At 40.4% G+C, this 22,434-nt stretch overlaps 1 protein-coding gene across 6 annotated transcripts in view; it reads left to right on the top strand.

Annotated features, from left to right (window-relative positions):
* The first annotated feature begins 4,716 nt into the window (after positions 1-4,716).
* COL12A1 (collagen type XII alpha 1 chain) overlaps positions 4,717-22,434 on the top strand; it is a 137,328-nt gene continuing 119,610 nt past the window's right edge. For 2 of the 6 annotated variants that reach the window (XM_033217685.1, XM_033217683.1), the window contains exons 1-8: positions 4,717-5,097; positions 8,106-8,213; positions 16,000-16,116; positions 17,828-17,971; positions 18,422-18,481; positions 20,361-20,624; positions 20,795-20,959; positions 21,637-21,810. In XM_033217685.1, coding sequence (XP_033073576.1) covers positions 8,141-8,213; positions 16,000-16,116; positions 17,828-17,971; positions 18,422-18,481; positions 20,361-20,624; positions 20,795-20,959; positions 21,637-21,810 — 997 coding nt within the window. In that variant the 5' untranslated portion in view covers positions 4,717-5,097; positions 8,106-8,140. Of the gene's footprint in view, positions 5,098-8,105; positions 8,214-15,999; positions 16,117-17,827; positions 17,972-18,421; positions 18,482-20,360; positions 20,625-20,794; positions 20,960-21,636; positions 21,811-22,434 lie in introns of those variants that run through there. The other 4 variants (XM_033217686.1, XM_033217684.1, XM_033217687.1 and 1 more) reach the window with 4 other exon arrangements.

The raw sequence follows: 22,434 nt of genomic DNA, 5'->3' as shown, positions 1-22,434 counted from the left end.
CTCCTACTGAGAGTAAAGAAACATCTTTTGACTATGATTTCATTATTACTGCATTTCAATCTACTAGGTAATTAGTTTAAAAGCCAAGACCAAATCTTGAAAAATGGATTCCTGTGATTCTTCACATTTTCCATCAGTCTGAAAGTGTATTTAAGTATACACATACTGACTGGTGACACACCGAACAGTGGCCTGACTAGAAATTCTCCACCTTATGCTACTTTGATAGTTACAAAGCAAATAGATTGCAAGATGCCTGTAGTGGTGTGATTTAAACAGTACTGAATTTTACGGAAACAAAGGAAGAAGTGACAGTAGTTTGTTTTCTTAGCTCTTAAATTAATTAATTTCCTTTTATCTTCTACTTTTTGCTCAAGGAGGTCAGAGCTAACTGGAAAATCAACTCCCAGTAGTACTTGACTCTTGTTAAATCTAAATGATTTATCCTGAGACGTTATTTTATGTGGATACAGTGTTTTTTGAAATGTCATAGTTTCCTGTGCAACCACAGCTTTATTTTTTGTTTACAGTCAGCTTTTTTAGGTTGAAGCAATTATACTTTTTTGAGGTCATATGAGGATTGAGCTACCACTTTCCACAGTAAGCGAAATATGATGCAGTTTCTGCTTTCTGCTCCAAAGTTGCTCATTCGCTAGTAGGGGTGGTTATTTCAGTACAGGTGAGATGGTCTGGGTGAAGTACTTGCAAAGTCCTTTGTAAAGCAGCAGAACTTGTCAAAGAGGCAAGAATGCAGCACGTCCCCTTCCTTCCTTTCAGGATGGTTTGGTCTCAGGATTCCTAAGCTTTGCTAGTGCAGAGAGGGTGGTTGTCTACGGCTTCTCATTTTTAATGTTACAACATTCTGAGCGCACGATCTTGGGAGATTTAAATAGGCCACATACGTGAAGTTGCTTCAGGTGTCCCAGCTGTTACTTGACAGAGTTTTGACAGCAAGGCCTTGTCTTACTTGTCTTTATGTCAGCTGCTCTGAGCTTGGCACTGTAAATAGACGGTACTCATTAAATGTATGTTGATTTGACTTGCACACAGGGATGGAAAGAAGAGAATTCAGACACACAGTTTTTGACTCTTGCTGGTCAGGCTGTCTCTCTGCTTCTGAGAATCAGAGCAGGTAGTGCTCACCCTTTTATTCCAAGGGGCTTGTGAGAGCTTTCTTCACTCAAGACCCTCACAACTCACACTGGGGCCAGCCTTAAGAGATAGGCAAATAGTTCAGGTTCAGACGAGGTTTCCCCTTCCTTCTGCACAAATCAGCCAGAACCTGCAACGGAAGTGTTCTAGAAACTATCTCACCTGTTGCCAGGAATGCCGGCTAGGTTGACCTCAAACAAATCAGCGAAGAGGCCCCCAATGCCTTTGAAGAAGTTAAGATTACAGAAGTTAAGGGCGCTCTATAATATTAACTTCTTCCTGAAATCAGTATCTCTTCCCTTGTAAACTCACCCTTTCTTTGAAGAAACTTGAGCAGAGCTTAGAAGCCTTGGGGCAAGAATTTCTGTAGGCAGTTAATTAAACGGCATGAAGAACGTTGATGCCCTTCTCCCCACTCGTTCTCCCAACCTGCCGCCTCTCAGCCCTGAGAGTCAAATACATGAATGAGACTTTTTATAAAAACTCACCCCAAGACTTGTAAACCTGTCAACAACTTCCAGCTCCACGTTCTCTGTAACTTTAACCTCCCACGCCAGGGTTAGTGCTGACCACTAGATCGCGCTGTCGGACAAGAAATCTGAGTGTCGGACCCGCCGGGAGCCCAGGACTCAGAGGGTGAAGAGGTGGGAGCTGAACAGAGGAAGCGCGAAGGAGGCAGATCCCGTGATATCGCTAGAGGAATAAAAGCCACAGAGAGCAACCAAACGGAATAAATCCAACCAGCTATTCCCCAGTCAATAAATATCACCAACGGATTCCAAAGAGTATTAGGATCTGGATGCACCATTGAAAGGGGAAGGATAGAAGAGGGTTACCCGTTCTTTACCGTTTATTATACTGGGAGTCTAGCGTAAAGGCCCCAGGGGACCAACAGCCAACGTCACGCTGGGAGGCCCCCGGAGTGCCTCTTTGTACACATTTGAAGTGCACTCGTGTCCCTGGGGAATGAGTGTATTTGAATTAGTTTCTGGAGGAGTCTGTGTGGTCCCCAACCCAGGAGTCCTCTCCTTCTTGTTCCTCTCATCCTACTCTGAAAGTTTTGCGTAAGGATCCTTTTTGTTGAGCTAGAGAGGATGTTTGCAGGTGGTGGTTTGTGTTACCTACACTCCTTTGCAGCAACTATTTTCAGATACGTTAAATCCAAGTATGTGAACAAGAATGCCTCGGGCAAGGGAAGATGCCCACGCGGGTCCCCAGTAAGCTGCTCTTGGCTGAAGAGGGCAGTGTGCGTGCCCTCGGGGACAGATGCCTTTTCCACCCAGTCTGCGGCCTCCAGCTACAGGAAAGGGAAGCCCGTGACTGTATTTGGATCCCCGGAGGCTGACTGCGCAACTCCGGGGTTGAGAGATGCATTGGCAGCTCGGAGCCAAATCAACAAAAGTTCTCTTTCAAACAACAACAAAAAATCAACATTCAGAGTTACACGCTCCTCAGTCAACAACACTGCCATCTCTCTCTCTCTCTCTCTCTCTGTTTCTCTCTCACACACACACACAGACACAAAGACACACACACACACACAGAGAGAGAGAGAGAGAGAGAGAGAGAGAGAGAGAGAGAGAGAGAGAGAGAGAACAAACATCTGGGCCGAAATGCAAACACCAGCCAGCTTGGGCTGGCGTGCAAAGTAGTAGTTTTCCTTTTTCCTTTCTGGACGGGGTGTCGTCTTCAGTGGGGCTTCCCTGGCGGTTTCAGGCCGCGGAGCAGGCCAAGGGCGCAGTCCTATTGGGTGCCCGCTTGGCGGCCTGAGGGACTTCTCTGCTCTCGGGCTCCGTCTTTGCGGCTGCCACTAGTCCACGCGCGGTCTGTAAGCCTGGTTGGACTGGGCTCCCTGCCCTTTGCGCGTTGGGTGGGGAGGCGAGTGAAGGTCTAGCTTGGGTGCAGACGCCAGCTGTCGACAAATTCGGGGCTCAGTGATACCAGGGCAATGTGGCTGCAAGCCTGACTGGGAGCAGCGTTGAGAAGGTCGGGTGTTCCATCCCTGGGACGCGCTCATTCACTAGGGGTTTGTCAGACACCCTGGTTGTGAGGCTTTGAAGGGGAAAAAGCTTGTGCACTGTGTAGGCTCTTTGTGCGAGCTGCCCAGCTGGACTTCGAGTGGGCTGTGTGCTTGGGGAATGTGCAGAGGCGGCGATTCCTATTTGTCTTCATTGTCTCCCTCTTGTCTTCTCTGTTGCTTTCGCCGGCTCCTGCTGAGGGCAGCCTGTGTGTGGGGAGATGTGCAGAAAGGGGAGCTCCCTACAAGTTCTTATCATTCGAAAGGCAAGTTTGGAGGCTATCGCGCCTAGTGGAGAGGGAAGGCCAAATTTGCAGACGTCAGAGCCAATAGGGAAGAGAGGTTTACATTGGGGCCATGCCCTCCGATTCTACTATGGCGGGCGGTCAGTTCCAGAGAAGCAGCTCCTCTGTTCCCTTGCGCTCCACCCTGTTCCTTTGTTGTTCAACGCTCCCCCAGCCCCCTCTCCCCGCCAGCCACGGGAGTAACCCTTGGGCTTCAAGAGGCCAAAACGGTGCAGGGCCTATACTGAGGTCAGACGTTATAATCAGAATCTCTCCAGTAGCATTTTTCTGATTTCTTGGTGTGAGTACTTGAAGCTTCCTCTCATGCGCCTTGTACAAACTGGCAACCCTGAGTACCAGACTCCTGCCCAGGAACAAGGGGTAGGATGCCAGGATGGAGGAGGCTGTTAAGAAGAGGCGACGGTGTTGGCAGAATATCAGTCCCCATTTGGCTTCTCCAGTATTATGTGTGGAGGGGTGCTTTGGGGTTTCAAACTTACTCCTCTTCTCCCCTTTGACCCCGAGAGGTTTTAAGGGCAGAGCTTTCAGTCCGAAGCCTCCTCTCGGGGCCAGGTTTCGCTCTGGTCCGGGTGAGAAGTTTCTGCAGCGGATGGAACTTGTTACTGAGCGGCTTCCTATTCTGAGGACCCCTGGGTTTCATAGCTTTCCTCTCCCTCTCTTTTGGCTCAACGTAAGCCTCCCAGTTCCGTCCTGAAGCACCAGGCGAGTGAAAGAGGACTGGGAAAGCCATCCCATCACTGAGCCCCGCGCGGGCGGCTGTCCGGGTTTCCAATCGCGCTTGGAGATTGAGAAAGACAGAAGGCGCGCCGCGTGTACAGACAGTTAGTTAATGGAAATCCTGTAAATCGGTTTTAAGTGCACCCAGGACAAAGGGGGAGGAAGGTGGAGGTGGTGATGATGAAGGATGGAGATCGGCAGGAGCGGGGGTGAATGGGTTACGCATCCTTGCATTTCTGAATATGGGAGTCGCTCCCCTTCCCATTGTTCTTAATTTAGAAAAATTCATTAAAGAAATCGCAGGGATAGGGAAACCCGAGCTTCCCAGTCCGCCCCAAGTGGCGGAGTACGCGGCTTCCCTTGGCAGGGAACCCGGCTGCGGCTGTCCCCCTCTCTGCTCCCTCCTCCTCCCCGCCCCCCGGCGGGGCACTGCTACTACGGCGATCGCCACCTCATGCCGAAGGAATGCTCAAAGTATGCACACGTTCCCAAAAGTAGACCTCCTTCACCGCCGGAGGAGCATACATCACCCCGTGGCAGCCGTCCACCTTCTCAGGCGTTTCGTAACCGAGTAAACTGAGAGCTGGGAACAGCCCTCTATTAAGTAGCCCGCGGCGCGGAGTCTCTTCCCACTTGGCGAAGGCGAACCGCCCCAGACGCGTCCGCGCGCCGGCAGCTGCAGGCTCAGGCGGTCTCCACTCGTCCTGCCGCGCCCGCCTCTCCTCCTGGGATTCTCCTCCTCCTCCTGGACTTCCCCGCCGCTGCCCACGCCTCGGCGGCCGCTAGGTGCTCCTGGAGCGCAGCGCCTATCGCCGGGGCGTGTGGGGGCCACACCGAGCACCAGCTTCTCCGACGCCAGGAAGCCGCTGTCGTTGCCTCTACCTCACCCTGTCGCCACCGCTTCAGGTCAGCCCGGTTTCTGTCCCCTTTCCCCTACCCCATCATTCCTACAGACAACTCGGGAAACGGCGTCTAGCTTGCATCTTGCCTGGAGCGGTGAACAATCCTGGGCGAGGACAGTTTGGACTTGTAATAGTGTACATGGGCTTGAGCTTTGCCTTGTATCTTGGGATTTTGTGATTTTTGGGGGGTTTTTGAGGGAGAGGGGAATGTTGCTTTTCTTAAGAGCTGAGCAAGGTTTTGTGCGCGCGAAGCATCCCGTTCAAGTGTTTCCGTTTCTAGAGGAGTTTCATCTGTGGAGGCTGTCGATTTCAATGGAGGGCGCACCGGGTTCTTAGGGCGGCAGGGCCCTGGTTATCTCGCGGCTGTGGCTTTGTCGGGGAGGGCAGGCTTGCGGCGGGGGCGCTGGGAAGGTATTTTGATGACGCACGGTGCGGAATTCTTTGGAGGGCCCGCTGAGTGCTCTGCAGCTCGTCGAGGCTGCACGGGTGTGTGTGGCATCTTGAGACAGATTCCTAGTGGAGTGTTCTGGCTCCTTTCCTCCCCTACCTTTCAGCGCATCCCAGATGGAGAGTTAGGCCCTCACTAGGGTACTCATTCTTGGCGGACTTTCCCCAGCTCCGGGAGAAAGCCCCTTTCCGACTCCCTCCCGGTGCACTGGTGGAGGCCCTATTCGGGGTCTGTGAGATCTCTGCGGCGTTTTCCCACTTAAATATTAAACTTGTGGGGATCAGAAAGCGTGGGGCGCCCGACTGGTTCACCGAGCGGAACAGGTACCTTCAAGAAAGAGGGCGTCCTCGGGAGCCCTCCAGTGACCAGTTCAGGGCTCCCTGGGACTCTGAGCCAGGGAGACTCTCGACCCGGACTCGGTAGTCTTCTAATGAATGCTGGGGAAGGATGGGACAGGAAAGGAAATAAACTCTAAGCTCTCCTTTGGCTAATGCCAAGGTCGTGGTGTGTGGGAGAGGAGGTAGGCGACGCGCACGCGGTGTGTGTGTGTGAGAGATTTTCTTTTTAACTTGACGCGGGAGTTAAGGAGTTGGGTTCTTCCAGCGGGGAATTGGGAGGGGACGAGTTGGCAGAAGGGGACGAGTCCACTTAGCCCCAACTCCCACTCCAGTGGACTCATTTTTATTCATGAGGGTGAAGTGAGGGAATCCTCGCTGCCACGTAGGGGCGGCCGCTTTCAGATATTTATGTCTGAGAATGCTCAATGAAGTGTTGCTAAGCATTGAAATGAATGTTTTGGCTAAAAAGGAGAGAAAGCGTTTTCTTTTTTAAAACATATGGACGGGATGCTTGGCTGGCTGGCTGAGCTCTAACTGCGTTTCGGTATCCCGGCTCGAGATGATTCATTCTTGCCGCTAAGTCGGGAAACCGATAGGTGGCGATCGAGACCCAGCAAAAGTGTTTCCACTCAGGTTTTTGTTGAGTTCAGCTATAAAAAAAAAGAAAAAAATCTGCTCACAGCTTTTCGGTGGGTCGATTGTTCGCCTTTAACTTTTCGCAAGCACGACTGCCAACTGAGTTGGAAATTATTATACCAAAGTTAAGGCCAGAAGATTGGAACAATGGGCCAGTCTCACCTCTTGCTTTTCACTGATGTCGAAGAGGGTTAGAAATGTCAAACAGTTGTTAATTAGGAAGAAAGAAATTGCTAGACCCCTTAGATACCTAGGGCAGTGCCAAAATTTTAATCTTGGCTTCATAAAAAGGAGCTCTAGGCAATTTGGCACGCCTGCTTATCAGACATTTAAAATACAATTTACACACAGGCTGAGGAAAGCTGCCCTCATGCTTTGTGCCAGTAATTTGGAAAGTCATCGTTGGAGATTGTCAGTTTCTTTTCTCAAAGAGGCCTCGACCTTTGGCTCATTTTTGTATTCCCATTGCAGGACAGTCTCCTATCCTCCTCCATTTTTCCTGAGGTCTAGGCTGTTGGTTTATAATAATTTATGTACCTCAGACTCAACTCTTTTTATGTTTTGCCACTGGCAGCTTCCCAATTCAGTTCCTTGCTAGTAGCTTTTGTCTTTGTGTTGAACCTTAGACTGTTTTAGGAGATTCCATTCTGTAGACATGGGTTAAGTACCTACTGTGTGCTGGGAAACCACAAAGATGAATATGATTCTTTGTCTTTAAGGAATTAATAATGTAATTACAAAATTAGAAAAAATCAGAACAGAACATATTCTCCTCTGGGGCATATATACTTATAATCTTCCAGCTTAAATAAACAGTTAAATACAAACATTATTGTTGATAATTTTTATTTAAAAACACCTTGGAAAAACAGACAAAGGTGTCTTGCTTCTTCCATCTTGCTGCCTTTTTTTGTTATTATGTATTCTGGAGTTGTTTTTCCCTCATCTCAGGCAAAAGATTTATCAGATGTGAAAACAACACAGTTAGCAGGAGGGTCAGGTTTCAGCTGGGCCTTACATTTTTCTGTATAATCCATTTCAGATCTTAAAGAGCTGCATATTTGAAAGCAGAACAACATGAAGAAAAAAGAGAATTAAAAAGGTTTATTATACTTTTCCAAATTACCCTGAGACCACTAAAGTACAGTTACCTAAAAAGTTCAGCAGCTAGGAAAAAGCAGCCAAATAAAATCCCCAGCTGGAAGAGATATTTAGTTGAGTGAAGGATAAAATGACCTCTGAATTAGCCATTACCCAGGCAGGATGAAGTCATGTGGGGGCTGGTAAGGCCTTCACCCGGGATGCTAAGTAGGACCAGTCTCCAGCTTCACCCGGGATGCTAAGCAGGACCAGTCTCCAGGAGAACAGGACCCTTTTTAAACTTGAACTTCCTCCTAGGGCCATGATTAAACTTCTGTAGACGAACTTGACTTCCACTGCTTCACAATAGGCTCATTATGTGCTGGAGTGGGCCTTGTGGTTATTAAGGCAGATCTGGTCGGGTTCTGGACTAGGTCCAGGCTCCAGTTCTAACCCGGTTCAAGGCCTGCCCAGACCCAGTTCTGATGCGGTTACTGCTTCCTCCCGCAGAGCTCTTCATGCCGCTGTAAGCTCGGAGGCCGAGGATGCGGACCAGGCTTCCCCCAGTGCTTGCCGCCCTGGGCGCGGCCCTGCTCCTGTCTTCCATTGAGGCAGAAGGTAAAAGTCTCCCTTCCCCTTCTCCGAGTGACAATGCAAAATTCGAGAAAGGAAAAAACACATCTTTCTTGCTTCTATTGCTTGCTCTGTTTTCCCTGCGCTTCGTGCTCTCTCCGGTGATTTCTCTCCTCCAGAGAAACGCCCCTTTCTCCTGAGGTTTGTCCATTTCCCAGCTCTCAGGTCCAGCTCTTTTGTATTCTGCTTAGTGCATTCCATACAGTGCTGTGTGGTCTTCTTGAGCTTGTCTCTGCGGTGTGCTGTCCACACTGCCACCTTCATTGCCGCCTAATGAGAGGACCAGCCGCCCGAGAGGGGGCGACGGCTCTAATCATCTCAACCAACAGGACACCTCCGGGTGGCACCCAGGAGCCCCGAAGAGCGGGCGCACTCGCTCGCTTGGCTAGTAACCAACCACCTGTCTCGGGGCTGCGACCTCGGTGACAGAACACAATAAAAGACTCCAACAGCGCTGGCTCTGCGCCTCTGTGTGCTTTGTGGGGAGCTCAGTCGGCGGGGCGGATGGTGCGGGCAGATGAGCCAGCAGCCAAGCGCCCTGGGGGATGATGGCTGGCAAGCGGAGATCCGGGATCCGGGGTGTTCGCCTGACCTAGGGTCGCGGCTGTCCCTGTTTGGTTCGCAGGGCTCCAAGGCGCATGGCCTGGACTGCCCCAGCTCAGACAGGTTGAGCCTGGGCCAAGGTTTCCAGCCTGGGAAGCGAGCGCGCACCGGAGTTGCTGGGCATCACCTCCAGTGTCCTGCCTTTGCTCCCTTCTGCCTCCCTCTGGGAGAGCCCGGTGCGTCTGACCTCCCCGCGGAGGCGGTGGGGCGCTCTGAGATGGCTTTCCAAAACGGCGCCCTGTGGCTCCTCCTCTAGAAAATGGAGGGCTTTTGTTAGATGTCCCACCCAATTTTATTTGTTGTGTGCACTTGATGTCTTAATTTCTCAGTGTTCATTAAACAAGCCAGTTCTATATGTCAACTCCATGGCGACTTCTGTGGTCCCTCAGTTGTCATTGGAGACCTGAAAAATTAGTTTTCTTATTCTGCAAGGTAAATGGGGTAATGTCATGAAAGATATCTTTTTTTTTTCCAATAAAGAAATACCCTTGATGAAGTTAAGGGAGGAAAAAAAAAACACTTCTGCAAGTGACAGCTGTGGAAGTTCTGGGTTGAATTGTGCTTTTTTAGAGGCTGTGAGAAAGTATAGTTGTTTGCATGATTATGCTGAGGTTTTCAAGGTTTCTATAGTGTTTGATTTTCTACTTCGAGACTACAGGTTAAAAAAAAAATAGATTAGGGGAAGCAGAGTGTTTCCAAAATGTATGGCATGTTTAGAAAAGTGGCAGAAACGTGCTGACTTTTCTTAGCTGATAAATATTTTATGAATGTAGAGTCTTTTCAGAGTGACTTCTGTGAAGTAATATTAAGATGAGGTTGCTTTTAATGTTCCTTTCTATGTCGTTGTTAGGAAGGAATTTTATTTGAGGAACTTCTGGAGGCCTTACTACAGATATTTTTAGATAATTCACTGAAGTGGCCCATTTATTGCTCATTAAGAAAATAGTTATTTGAAAATCAGAAAGAGTTGAGAATTCTTAGAAAAAGAATTAGGCTGGAAATGATGTAAGTGGAAAAAATTGATTCGGAATTAGATATTGGCTGGTTAGCAAAGTGCAGTTAAAAAGAACAGCTTGCTATCTACATTTCTGATTATTCCAGTATTATATTTTATTTTTTAAATTTGTATTTATTTCCATATGGTACAGCTCTTTTTTTGCTTTCTTAAACTGTGTCTTTTCTTGTATCCCATCTCTTTAAGTTAGTATTTAATAATTATATTTTAATAGGATTCATTTTTTGGCCTTATTCTCTAGTTTGGCATGGTCAAATGGAAATATGGTATGAGCCACAAATATAAGCCACATATGTAACCTACATTTTTTTTTTCTGGTAGCCACATTCCAAATGGAAAAAGAAACAGGATAAATTAAATTTTATAATGTATTTTATTTAACCTAAATTATTTCATCATGGAGCCCATATGAAAATTATTAGTGAGATATTTGACTTTTTTTGTACTATGTCTTTGACAATTGGGTGTGTATTTTATACTTGCAGTACAGTTTATTCTTTAAATTATTTTTATTTTTCCTGAAACGGAGTCTCGCTCTGTTGCCCAGGCTGGAGTGTAGTGGCTTGATCTCGGCTCACTGCAGACTTTGCCTCCTGGGTTCAAGTGATTCCCATGCCTTAACCTCCTGAGTAGCTGGTACTACAGGGGTTTGCCACCATGCTTGGCTAATTTTTGTATTTTTAGTAGAGATGGGGTTTCACCATGTTGGCCAGGCTGGTCTTGAACCTCTGGCCTCAATCGATCCACCTGCCTCAGCCTCCCAAAGTCTGGGATTACAGGCAACACTGTTTATTTTGTACTGGCCACATTTCAAGAGCTTGATAGCCACACATGTCTGGTTGCTCCCGTGCTGGACAGCACAGCTCTGGTGTTGACTCCTAAGTGGTGCTAGGAGCCTTTGAAGGACTAACAAAATTTGTGTCCAAAGCCTTTCTGGGGATACTGGGCTGGGACCAGAATTTCTCTGAAATATTTCTGTTGGGGGCATTTCAAAAATTTCAACTTGGGACTCTATTTGGTACCATGCCATTTCAATCTGAGTCCTAAAGTAGCCACAGTTACGTTTCTTTTCCTTTCATGACTCACACTTGCACTCTTACATTCATACTATTTTATCACCATTTTCTATGACCTTAATGTTTTGTATATTAAAAACCCAATACCTTTTTGAAAACATTAATTAAAATGTTTTGGCATTCACTTTTTGCATTTCTTCCTTTTTATAGTGGTAATATTTTTGTCTTGTTTTTCTTCTGCTTATTTGTATTAGAAGCTATATTTTTCATACTATGTTATCTTGTCCTATAGAAATAAGAGTGGAAATGATTTTTTTCACTTCAGTATTTATAATTTTTAGCCACTGTATAGACTTTATCAACTGTATCACTGCATAGACTTTATCAGCCATATCTGAGTGGCCTAGAATGTATGAATTATTTTTGGTTCATGTATCATACAGTGTGTTAATTATCCTGTAGAAAATTTAACACTTTGTGTTTAAAGGTTAATGGCCAGTATTCCCTGAGAATTGGACACTTTTCTAATTAATCTAGGATTAGAGATGAACACAGGTTTTGTGAAAAACAGAGTGTTAATTTTGGTTAGTCTGGTTTATAGTTTATAATATATAATAAACAATTGAATATTATCAATTCATCTGTGAGTTGTGGCTATGGCTTTGTCTTGTGTCTAGGTTAAGAGACTACTTTGTATATATTTCTATAATCCTATGTCTAATTTGTGTTATAACAGAAATTTCAAACTAGAGGCTAACATAGAGATCATCTATTCTACTCTCATTTTCCAAATGAGAAAATGAGGCCCAGAGAGGCTGAATCACTTGGTCAACTAATGCACCTACTTAGATATGAAAATCAGACAAGACCCCAGTCTTCTAGTCCTAGGTTAGTGCTGGTTTGGTCACACTGTGCTTTCTTTGTGCTTAACAACTGGTTGTTCCAGAAAGTTTAATGAGAGGACACATTTTATAATGTGTACAAAATAATCTGTAGCTTATTCTAAAATATTATCTTTTCAACTGGTTATTTATGGTACCTTGAAAACTCAAATGAAATGAATTTCTATATCATGGCAAAGATCATTAAATTTATACTAATTTTGCTTGGCAAACATAAATTAATGCCTATAGAATATAGTTAACTGATCGCATATTGCACGCTTGTCAAGGTTTCTACTATTAAGGTAGTATCCTTTCCAGTGTTGTTATCACATATATCAAACTAAAGATCTTACTAGTTCATCAAGATATTTTAGTAGTGTATTCTTAGCTTTGATTTATCTATAGCACATTGTATATACTTACCAATACTTATTACACTCCTCTACTCCTGCTCATCCATTTTCCCACCTGTCTATCCATCCTTGTCTTCATTCATCTCTACAGTGGCTGGTAGTTTCTTGGACATAGCCCCTTTTTGGGTACCCTATTAAAAATGTTTCAAAAAGTTATATATCAAGATGGACACTTTAGTTTTAAATACTTGAACAAGTGTATAAAGTTAATATACCAAATTCCATCTATATCTGAATTGGAGATAACTGAATACCACATATTTATGTATATATGTATAATAATATGTAATATGTATAATATATACACATATGATTATTCATGTATACATATAAATCAGTTCCATATAAATATTGTTTATATTTACAAATATATGTACATATTAAAAATATGTATATATTAAACCCATTTATGTCTAGTGTTCCATTATTGGAATGCTAAGCATGTGGCAGTTATTTATATCCTACTGCTCAAGGTCATTGCCAAGGTCTGATTACAAAAATTCAAAAAATTGCAACATCAGGCATAAATGGTTTAAAAGCAACTACTTATAAATATTGTTTTCTAAAGTTAATTTTTGATGGAACTATTTCTTCTACTTTGCATCTAATCTAGTACAGTAGAAAACTGTATGTTTTTGTAGTCAGACCATGGAATCCAAGTGTTGTTGCCTATTGGCTGTGTTAATCTCTCTGAATTTCACTGATTTATCTGTAAAGCAGGGATAATAAGGTCCATCACTGGGTTCTTACAAGGAAAAAAGTGGCAACACAGTAACCAGCTCTCTGCCTGTTGTAGAGGACACTCAGTAAGTGTCAGCTATTATTAACATTCCCAAAACGTCCTAAATCCTGTTTATGTAACAGGATTTATGTAGCAAAAGTTTATGTAACAAAAATCTCATCAGAATGAGCCTTTCTTAGCATAGTATTTTGATAACAAAAAACATTATTTTGTAAATATGAAATTAAACTATGAGTAAAAATACTTAAATTTTAGTCTCTTCACTATCAGTATTCAGGTTTTATGAATATATGTAAGATTGTTATTTATTTATAATTTTCATTCTGTTTCTCTTGGTTCGGATTCTCATCCTATGCATCTATGGCTCTTTGTAATTATAATCCACATGCAGCTGGTACATAATTGAAAATTTCTGGGCTAGGAATGGTGGCTCATGCCTATAATCCCAGCACTGTGGGAGGCTGAGGCGGGTGGATTACCTGAGGTCGGGACTTCAAGAGCAGCCTGACAACGTGGAGAAACCCCATCTCTAGTAACAATACAAAATTAGCCAGGCATGGTAGAGCTCGCCTGTAATCCCAGCTACTCAGGAGGCTGAGGCAGGAGAATCTCTTGAACCCGGGAGGCTGAGGGTGTGGTGAGCCAAGGTTGTACCACTGCATTCCTCTAGCCTGGGCAACAAGAGCAAAACCCCATCTCAAAACAAACAAACAAACAAAAACAAAAAAAAAGAGAAAATTTCTAGCATCAGCATTATCAGCATTGTCTTAGGGAACACTTAGACTCTGTGATGATGTGATGGTGTTTATGAATTATTTTTATGTAAAATAAAATATTTCCAAATTAATAACGTACATTTTTTAGCATTGATTTATGTTAACATGGGTCATACACTCACATCTGCTTTATTATTATTTTTTCATGAAACAAAACAAATGTACAAATAGAACGGCAAGCCTGAAAAGCTGTACATGCAATAAAATTGGCCAGAAGAAAAGTGAAGTAGGCTGTCTGTTGTACCCATGCGGGTTGGCCATTCTTTCCTACTTTGATTCCCACATACCACAGTTTCTGTGAACACCTCAAGATCCTCTGAAATGTTAAAGACTTTTCCCCACAGTCAATTTTTCAGTTTATCTGGAATCCTGGTCATTTGGATATCAACAAGGGGGGCCGCTGCTGCCCTTCAGCAGTTTTAACCTAATGTCCGCTGCTTCAGGTCATTTTCCTTCCAAGGTTGGTGGTACTGTTTTTCCATGTACTGATTTTTTTTAAAAGCATGCTCAGGCCAGTTGTGTCTGCCTTTGCATTAAATTTGTCCTGAGCCATTGCTATTGGAACAATATTTTATAATGATATTCTTAATGCCCGTTGTCCTATTAACATCTGTTGCATGCATGCTATACTAAGTGATGAGTACAGCTAAACCTCAAAATATGATTAAAGACCGAAGAATGTTGAATAATTAAACCATGCATGTAGATTAATAGTCTAATCTCACTGCCTGTGTATGGATAGTAAGAATATAACATTCATTCCAATACTAGTGTATCCAATAAAAATAAAAAGCCATCTCCTATAGTTGGAGGCAGCAGTCCACTAAAGCAAATGTTTGCTTAATTATTTCTATTAAAACATGTTATTAATATTACATAAATCTTTAACCCCAGTTAAATTCTGTGACTCATGTCTCAAAGCTACTAGTGTATTTTAATTGACCTTTGGAAAAACCTAAAAGGAAATTGTAATCTCTCAAAACAGATGCAAAAATTCTGACTCACAATTTCAGACTAAAACATTTTAAGAAGAGTGTGGATGAAAGTCATCTTAATTCGTTGACCTATTTCAAGAGTAATACTTTTTAATTCATCAACCATGCACTGACAGTGAGTCAGTACAATGCTGCATGATGAGGCATGAACATTGTAGAGAGAATATCATTATAAAATATTTAGGAAACGTCTTTGTGTAATGACTATTGTACATGGAGGCTTTTGTTCATTGTGGGAAACTAAAAACAAGTCAACATTTCATTGACACATGCATGATGCTGTACAGTTTTGTATGTAAACTATTTCTTTCTGTACTTTTCAGTTATTCCTGTCATTGACTTTTCCAAGTTTTTATGCGCAGTCATGTCTTCAGATCACTGATCCTTCTTCACTGTTTTCTTTAAGTTCTGTAAATAAATGTCCATAAATATACATTGATGTTGTCTTTTCATAATTAACCATTGTTTTGTAAAGGACCATACTGGCATTTTAATCTAAAATGCCCTTTCTAGTATGGAGTATACCTGCTGCAAAGGAAATAATAGTGTTGGTTTACACCCTGGAACATTCAGCAAGCTGGTGTAAACAGGCAGAATATTAGTTTTATAAACTTTTGAATATCACTATTTATATGCCTACAAATTATTAACATCACTTATTTTTGAATACTTGCCTATGAATATGAATATACATTTAAATGTATATTTCCTTGTCAGATATAACTGTTTCCCATGATTCCTCATTTTCATTAAAATATATTTTTCATCTCTGCTACATATTGAGATTCATCAAATAACAATGAATAATTACAAGCCAAATAATGCAGAGAATGAACCAAAACCATCATTGATTCTTGTCCATATTATGGGAAAAAACGTATTATGTCAATGTTTTGAATTAACTTCTCTGGTTGTAAGCAGGTTGTGATTTAGCATGCTTGTTCAAAATGCACTCAGCATGTATCGAAATTCCTTTAATTGTTATGTGAATTGTTTGCATATGTGGTTATTATATGTGATTTCATTGTACTTGTATGTACTTGTATCCAAATATGTTTCTATTATGCTTGATTTTGCTGGCCATTCTTGAATGACCTAGCAACTCAAGAATCAAAAGTGTTTTGTGCTGTCTTCTGTAATATGTATACTCTCTGATGTTTTGTCAGCTTTTAGTTTTATTATCCAACAACATATCTTTTATATTTGTTGGAAACAAATTTATGCAAAGACAATTTTAGAAAGCTTTGCTTCACACAATTCTTTATTAATTAAATTGACCATTTTGTGACATTGAAAACCTTAATAATATAAACTCTCTCTTTTGCAGTTGACCCACCTTCAGACTTGAATTTTAAAATTATAGATGAAAATACTGTTCATATGTCATGGGCAAAACCAGTTGATCCAATTGTGGGTTACAGAATAACGGTGGACCCTACAACAGGTAAGTTTTGAGACTGGGGTTTTAGGACAGCAGCATCAAGATGATATAATTCAATCTCCACCTCTTCTCCCATTTCATCATGAAGAAGCTGAGCTTTAGGAAGCCTGAGGGATTTGATCCATGTCACCAGACATTTACTGAACTCAGGTTTCAGATTTCCAGCCTAGTATCCACTGTTATATTTTAATGTTATTGAGTATAACATGTTTTGCTGTGGTAGGCTGTTCTTATTAAAATTTCACTCTATTTTTACCTGATCAAAATATTGTTAGTAATCTTTGATCTTATAAAATCAAATCCTCGTTCCTTGGCATTCTTCTTGAATTACTTAATCTTTTCAGCATTTAAAGTATCAGCTGATGAAGTAAGTTGTTACACCTTACCCAGCGTCCTACACATTTCAGTATCCAGGAAACATCATTCTGTGATAATGGTAAACAACCATGATGACAGATAAGAATTTACTTTGGCTAGGTGGATTCTGTAGACACTAGGCTGAATCCTTGGAAAACAAAACTTGTTTTGCTTGTTCTCAGACATTGTCTTTAGTGTTAATAATGTTGCCAAAATGTGGAGAACCAAACTCTATTGATTAATTTTTAGTTCTAAAATAGAATGAGAAAATGACCATTTCCACTAACATTGGCTAAATGGTAAGAAGAAGTCTTGACTGGCTGACAGTAGAGATGGAAGATGTCAACACAGCTTATTACTAGAACTGTGTTTATTTATCTTTTAGCCTTTAAAAATACTAATGATTTTACATACCAATTTACCAGGAAATATAGCCTTTTTAAAAAAGATGATTTAAAAACTTAAAAAGGAGTCAAAAATTTACTTTTTTCTCTTTGAATCTTTCTCCCCAAATATATTTGAAGTTAACTTATTCATTCCAAAGCAGAAAATCAGTTCTAACAGGGTCCATACAGTTTCCAGATGTTGGGAATAACTGACACCCAGCAATTCCAAAACTGACACTGGGACTACCCAACCTGGCAGAGTCTGAGTGTCTTGATGTCCTCTGGGGATCTTGGTTGGTTTTTGCATATTCCACCTGCAAACCAAGAGCATTTTTCAGCAGTCTGTTGCACCTGTTGTCTTTCCTAATTATTTATGTTTTGACGAAAACAATATAATTAAAAATATCATCAGGCACGTAATTCCTAGGAACCACCATATTTCCTGATTGAATTGAGAATTAACAGAATCTAGAAGAGAGTACATAATGGCCAAAATATAAGTAAACACCTAATATACTGGACCTTGAAATATTTGATACCTGCTTAAGTCAATGCAGAGGTCAATGTTACCAATTAAGGCATGTAGCCATTTGAGTATGGAATATGCACTGCTTCTACACAGATTTCCCACTAGGGTTGGTCTTAACCTCTGGGGTTTGTTTTCCTTGAGTTTATTTTCATCTCTTATTTCTCTCTCTCTGCTGTCCTCCAATGCATAATTTACAATTAAATTCTTTTTCTTTGTATTTATAAAACTGTTATCTCCCATTAGTCTCCAAAACCAATGAAAGATTTTTAGTTCGATATTCTGGTATACCTTTAAACTAGAAAAGTCTTGAATTCTCAAACAAGTATTAAATATAATTGTAACAAAAGAAATACCAGTCCATTTATTAAATTTCTGAAATTCAAAATTTTAGTTTTGGAAGGCAGTAAAAAAAATAATGATTTTTTCCTTTTTATATTTCCAGATGGGCCTACTAAAGAATTTACCCTTGCAGCTAGTACCACTGAAACTTTATTGTCAGAACTTGTACCTGAAACAGAGTATGTGGTGACAATAACTTCATATGATGAAGTAGAAGAAAGTGTACCAGTTATAGGACAACTAACAAGTAAGCATACATATAAATTAAAATACTTATATCCTTTTTATTTTGCAGAAAGGTTTTCCTACTTCAGATTTAATCTCTTGTGATACAGAGTTAATTTATACCAGTACTAACTATTTTTTCTGTTATCCCAGTTATTAGTGGACATGAATAATTCATTCCTGGTTTATAACTCTGGTCTCTGGAAACAGCAGGAATGTTATAGATGAAGACCATTAAAAATGTTGAACTTTGCTGGACAACAAAGTGAATATCTTTTTGAAATATCTCAAAAATATCACTAAAATAACTTACTTGCAAGGGAATGATTATCTGGCAGTATTCCCTGACCAGCTGGGCAGGACCATACTTTTAAGAGACAATAGCAAAAACTAATATAATACATTTATTCTATTTTAAAGAGAATGTCTGCTTGGGTTCATTTCCTTTTGTAATAATAAAGTTTTAACTTAGTTCAAACAGGTGGTTCGACAAAGCCAGTGGAGAAGAAACCTGGAAAAACTGAGATACAAAGTGAGTGTTTCTCATACTATTTTTGCTTAGATTCATGGAAGTGATAAATATGGGATAGAACAAATGTTCCAGTTACATACATAGATTGATTTTACTCCTATATTAATTTCTATAAGCTTTATCTAGAAGGAGCACAGACAATATAAGGATAATGTATAACTAAGCCATTATAACTTAAGTTCTGACATTCTAGCCAGTTTTTCATTCTATTTACTAGATATTCTTTTCAATGGGAGAGTTTGAAATTGTGTGTGTTCAACCTTTCCTGCAGGATTTTGGCAATAGGTGAAAACAAAGCATATTTCAGGACTCAGCTCGTTTCTCAAAGACAAACTGATAGCAGTAGGTGGTACTTAGGAATATATGAGAAATACAAGGCTGGAACATGAGAGAGATGCCCTCAGCTAGTGTTCAAAGCAATACAATTGTCATGAAAATACTTTTCTAAGTCCATGTGTATGTTATGCTCCTCTCTAGGTTATTTACATGGCCTTAGTTGAAAAAGTTGTAACCTTTTTCAGAGTCTCTGTAACACACCTCTTATAAATTAGTGCATTTGTAATCAGATGAAAGCAATTTTGTTTAGTCTAGATCTTGCAGTTATTAGCCTCCTTTTGTCTTATATTGCTTTGTCTGACTTATGGGGATAGATCCTTAAGGGATTTCTTGGACTTCTAATTTTGTCACCTTCTAAAACTTGGATTTATGACCTAGAATGACAATAAAAAGATTATAAACACAAAGTCTCTTTATCTGGAAATATTCCCTCCAGACCACTGTTTATCGTTATTTCAGATGCTAATATTTTCAACAATTAGTATTGATTTTAAATTGAAGTATTATGCCAAGTATTGACTTTTTAATAGACTTGAACTGACCTATTAAATAGTGTGCAAAACTTATTTAAGAATACAACTTGTATTTGGCTTGCAAAATTTTCCAGCACCCTCTCCTTCTCTTCCTAGCCAAATACTTCTTTTATTACCTACCAACTGAGTGCAAGGACAAAATCATCTTCAGAAAATTCACTTGGTATTGCATTGCAAATACAGATTTTCATAAAACCAACCTGACCTCTACCATAGAGAGAAGGAAAGATAACATATTCAGTTATAAAAGCTGATCATTGTATTCTGATAATTTCAGAATACCACATTAATTTTTAACTTTTGAATAAAAATAATTGTTTACCCTCTTTGTTCACTAAAAGTAGGTTTTAATTGTCAAATTTAAACATATCGATAATTAGGACTAGATATTTTGACTATTTTGCATAATTTTATGCTTGTTTTTACTTCTGTTAGGCTCCCTTAGCCCTCTAGACTAACCCTAATACAAACTTTAGATAATTATATTGAAAAGTGCAATAGAATCTTAACAAATTAGGTCTTTAACTCAACTGCACTTCCTTGAATGGTACAGCAATTATTTTGTATTTATTTGTTGATAAATACCAAGGAATAAAAACCCTTTGCTTGTATTTCTTTTGTGTGACTCCTAAATGTTTTATAAAATTTGTACTTGTAAAGAAGAGTGAGGGTATAGTTTATAAAAATGGATAGGTTGATAGCGCGAATACTTGGACTTTGTGCCCCTGGAGAGCAGGTTATAGATCTATTTATCTCTTTTTGTATAATGTCTTATATAGCAATTTAAAGACATCTAGTTCCACGAATTCATCTTGATAAAGGCATTGAAAATGCTTCTATGTGTTGTTAGTAAAACTGTATATTCGTTTGTGCATGTGGGTGAAGAACAATCGGTGAATATGTTCTAATGAACAGAATGATTTAAGGAGCCGACATTCTTGCAATGTTAGCATGTATTGATGAGCTGATTTAATAAAACATCATTTAAAAAGATATCAAATGTATTACAGAATGCTCTGTCAGTGCCTGGACTGATTTGGTTTTCCTTGTGGATGGCTCTTGGAGTGTGGGAAGAAATAATTTCAAGTACATTTTAGACTTTATTGCTGCTCTTGTGTCTGCTTTTGACATTGGGGAAGAGAAGACAAGAGTTGGAGTTGTTCAGTACAGCTCTGATACCAGGACTGAATTTAACTTAAATCAGTACTACCAAAGGGATGAGCTTCTTGCTGCAATAAAAAAAATTCCATATAAAGGTGGCAACACAATGACAGGTATGTTCTACAGATTTCTTTAAAGTCAAAAATAAATGAAATGTCTGTTTCAGAAAGAAATGACGCATTGCCTATTACATATTAAATATTTTTGACATTATTCACATAGTTTTTGACTTTGGAAAAATTGTGTAGTACAGAGTAAATGAACATGTTTCTTTTCCCTTTAGGGGATGCCATTGATTATTTAGTTAAAAATACTTTCACGGAATCTGCTGGGGCAAGAGTTGGCTTTCCTAAAGTGGCAATTATTATTACGGATGGAAAATCCCAGGATGAAGTGGAAATTCCAGCAAGAGAGCTTCGTAATGTTGGAGTTGAAGTTTTCTCCTTGGGTAGGTTAAGTTCAGTTAATTATTTCCATTTTACAACTCCTGCAGTATACTTAATGTTTAGGAAGATGAAATATTGATTCCTTAAGGAAGGATGCTATTAGAAGTGTTTACTGCATTTTTATAGTGTAATATTAAAGACTTAAATTCTCTTTAAGTAAAAATTCTGCTTATCTATTTCCCTTATATAACTCCCTTAGCATATGTATTTAGGAAGGTGGTATTCACATTCTTTGCCAGCTCTCTGCTTTTCAAAGAATGCTGGGCCAATGATTCTAATAAAGATCCTCCTTGTATTATCATTAAGTGTTTTTTATGTGTTTCCTATATTATGTAATACTTGAAGAATTCAGAGGGCTCCAGCTTATTCAGGACTCTGGAAGAAAAAAGTATTATCTTTACAGATGGCAAAGACATGTGATGGTATGGTTGGGATGAAAGCCCACTCTATTTAACTAACCATTTGTTTTCCTCTTTGGCTGGCCACTCTATGCCAAATTACAAAATGTTTTTGTCATCTGCACAGTTGCACATTCGTTATGAAGCAAAGCAATCTGGCTTATGACTTAATAACGATTTGAATATGTCTTCAGTTGTGAAAGACAGAGAAAACGAAGAACTCCTTCAAGTCAATTGGCACATTTCCCATTTCAATATGTCCTTATCCTTCTGTTTCAAAGGCATTAAAGCTGCAGATGCAAAAGAACTCAAACAAATTGCCTCCACACCTTCACTGAACCATGTTTTCAATGTGGCCAACTTTGATGCAATTGTGGATATTCAGAATGAGATCATCTCCCAGGTGTGCTCAGGTGTTGATGAACAACTTGGTGAATTGGTTAGTGGAGAAGAAGGTGAGTAGACTGTGTAGTATTCTCCATGTGTTAGTCTTTTCCATTGTTTGAGTATTTATAGTTTTATAGTTATCTTAGAAGTAGACATACTTAAATGTTTCTTCCAGTGATTCTCCAATTGTATACTCCATTTGCATTGTTTTTTAGCAACTCAATTTGTTGATACCATTTGCATTGTTTTTCTTTCCAGTAGAACATTCAATAAAATGTATCATTGCAAAGTTCTTAAAAATTTTTTTGGGAATGACAAGTTATGATTTACTCTTTTCTTTAAGACTCTTTTGTGTACATTGAATGTCTGTCTATGCTATTATGGTACTTGCTTTAATTATCTTGCACTCTGATTTAAACGTTGATGGGCTGGAAAGACATTTGCAACTTAAAATAATAAAAATGTTTCTGTTAACTGGCCAAGAACAAGGGTTTTCTATCATTATGCTCTGTGTAATGTTTTGAAAGCTTTTAAGAATATTTCAAAGGTCAGTCAATGTGATCCTTCCATTAGAAAATTCTCCCATTTCTATTAGTTATTACTTCTAAATACATGGGAGAAAGAAGAGACATTTCAAAAGCATCCTTTTGAACATTAAAAATAACAACCTAAAGCCTTTATATTTTTCCATC

The sequence above is a fragment of the Trachypithecus francoisi genome, unplaced genomic scaffold, assembly GCF_009764315.1.
Source record: "Trachypithecus francoisi isolate TF-2019V2 unplaced genomic scaffold, Tfra_2.0 Lachesis_group10, whole genome shotgun sequence".
NCBI classification, from domain to species: Eukaryota; Metazoa; Chordata; class Mammalia; order Primates; family Cercopithecidae; genus Trachypithecus; species Trachypithecus francoisi.
This window is presented reverse-complemented; position numbering and strand designations above follow the sequence as displayed.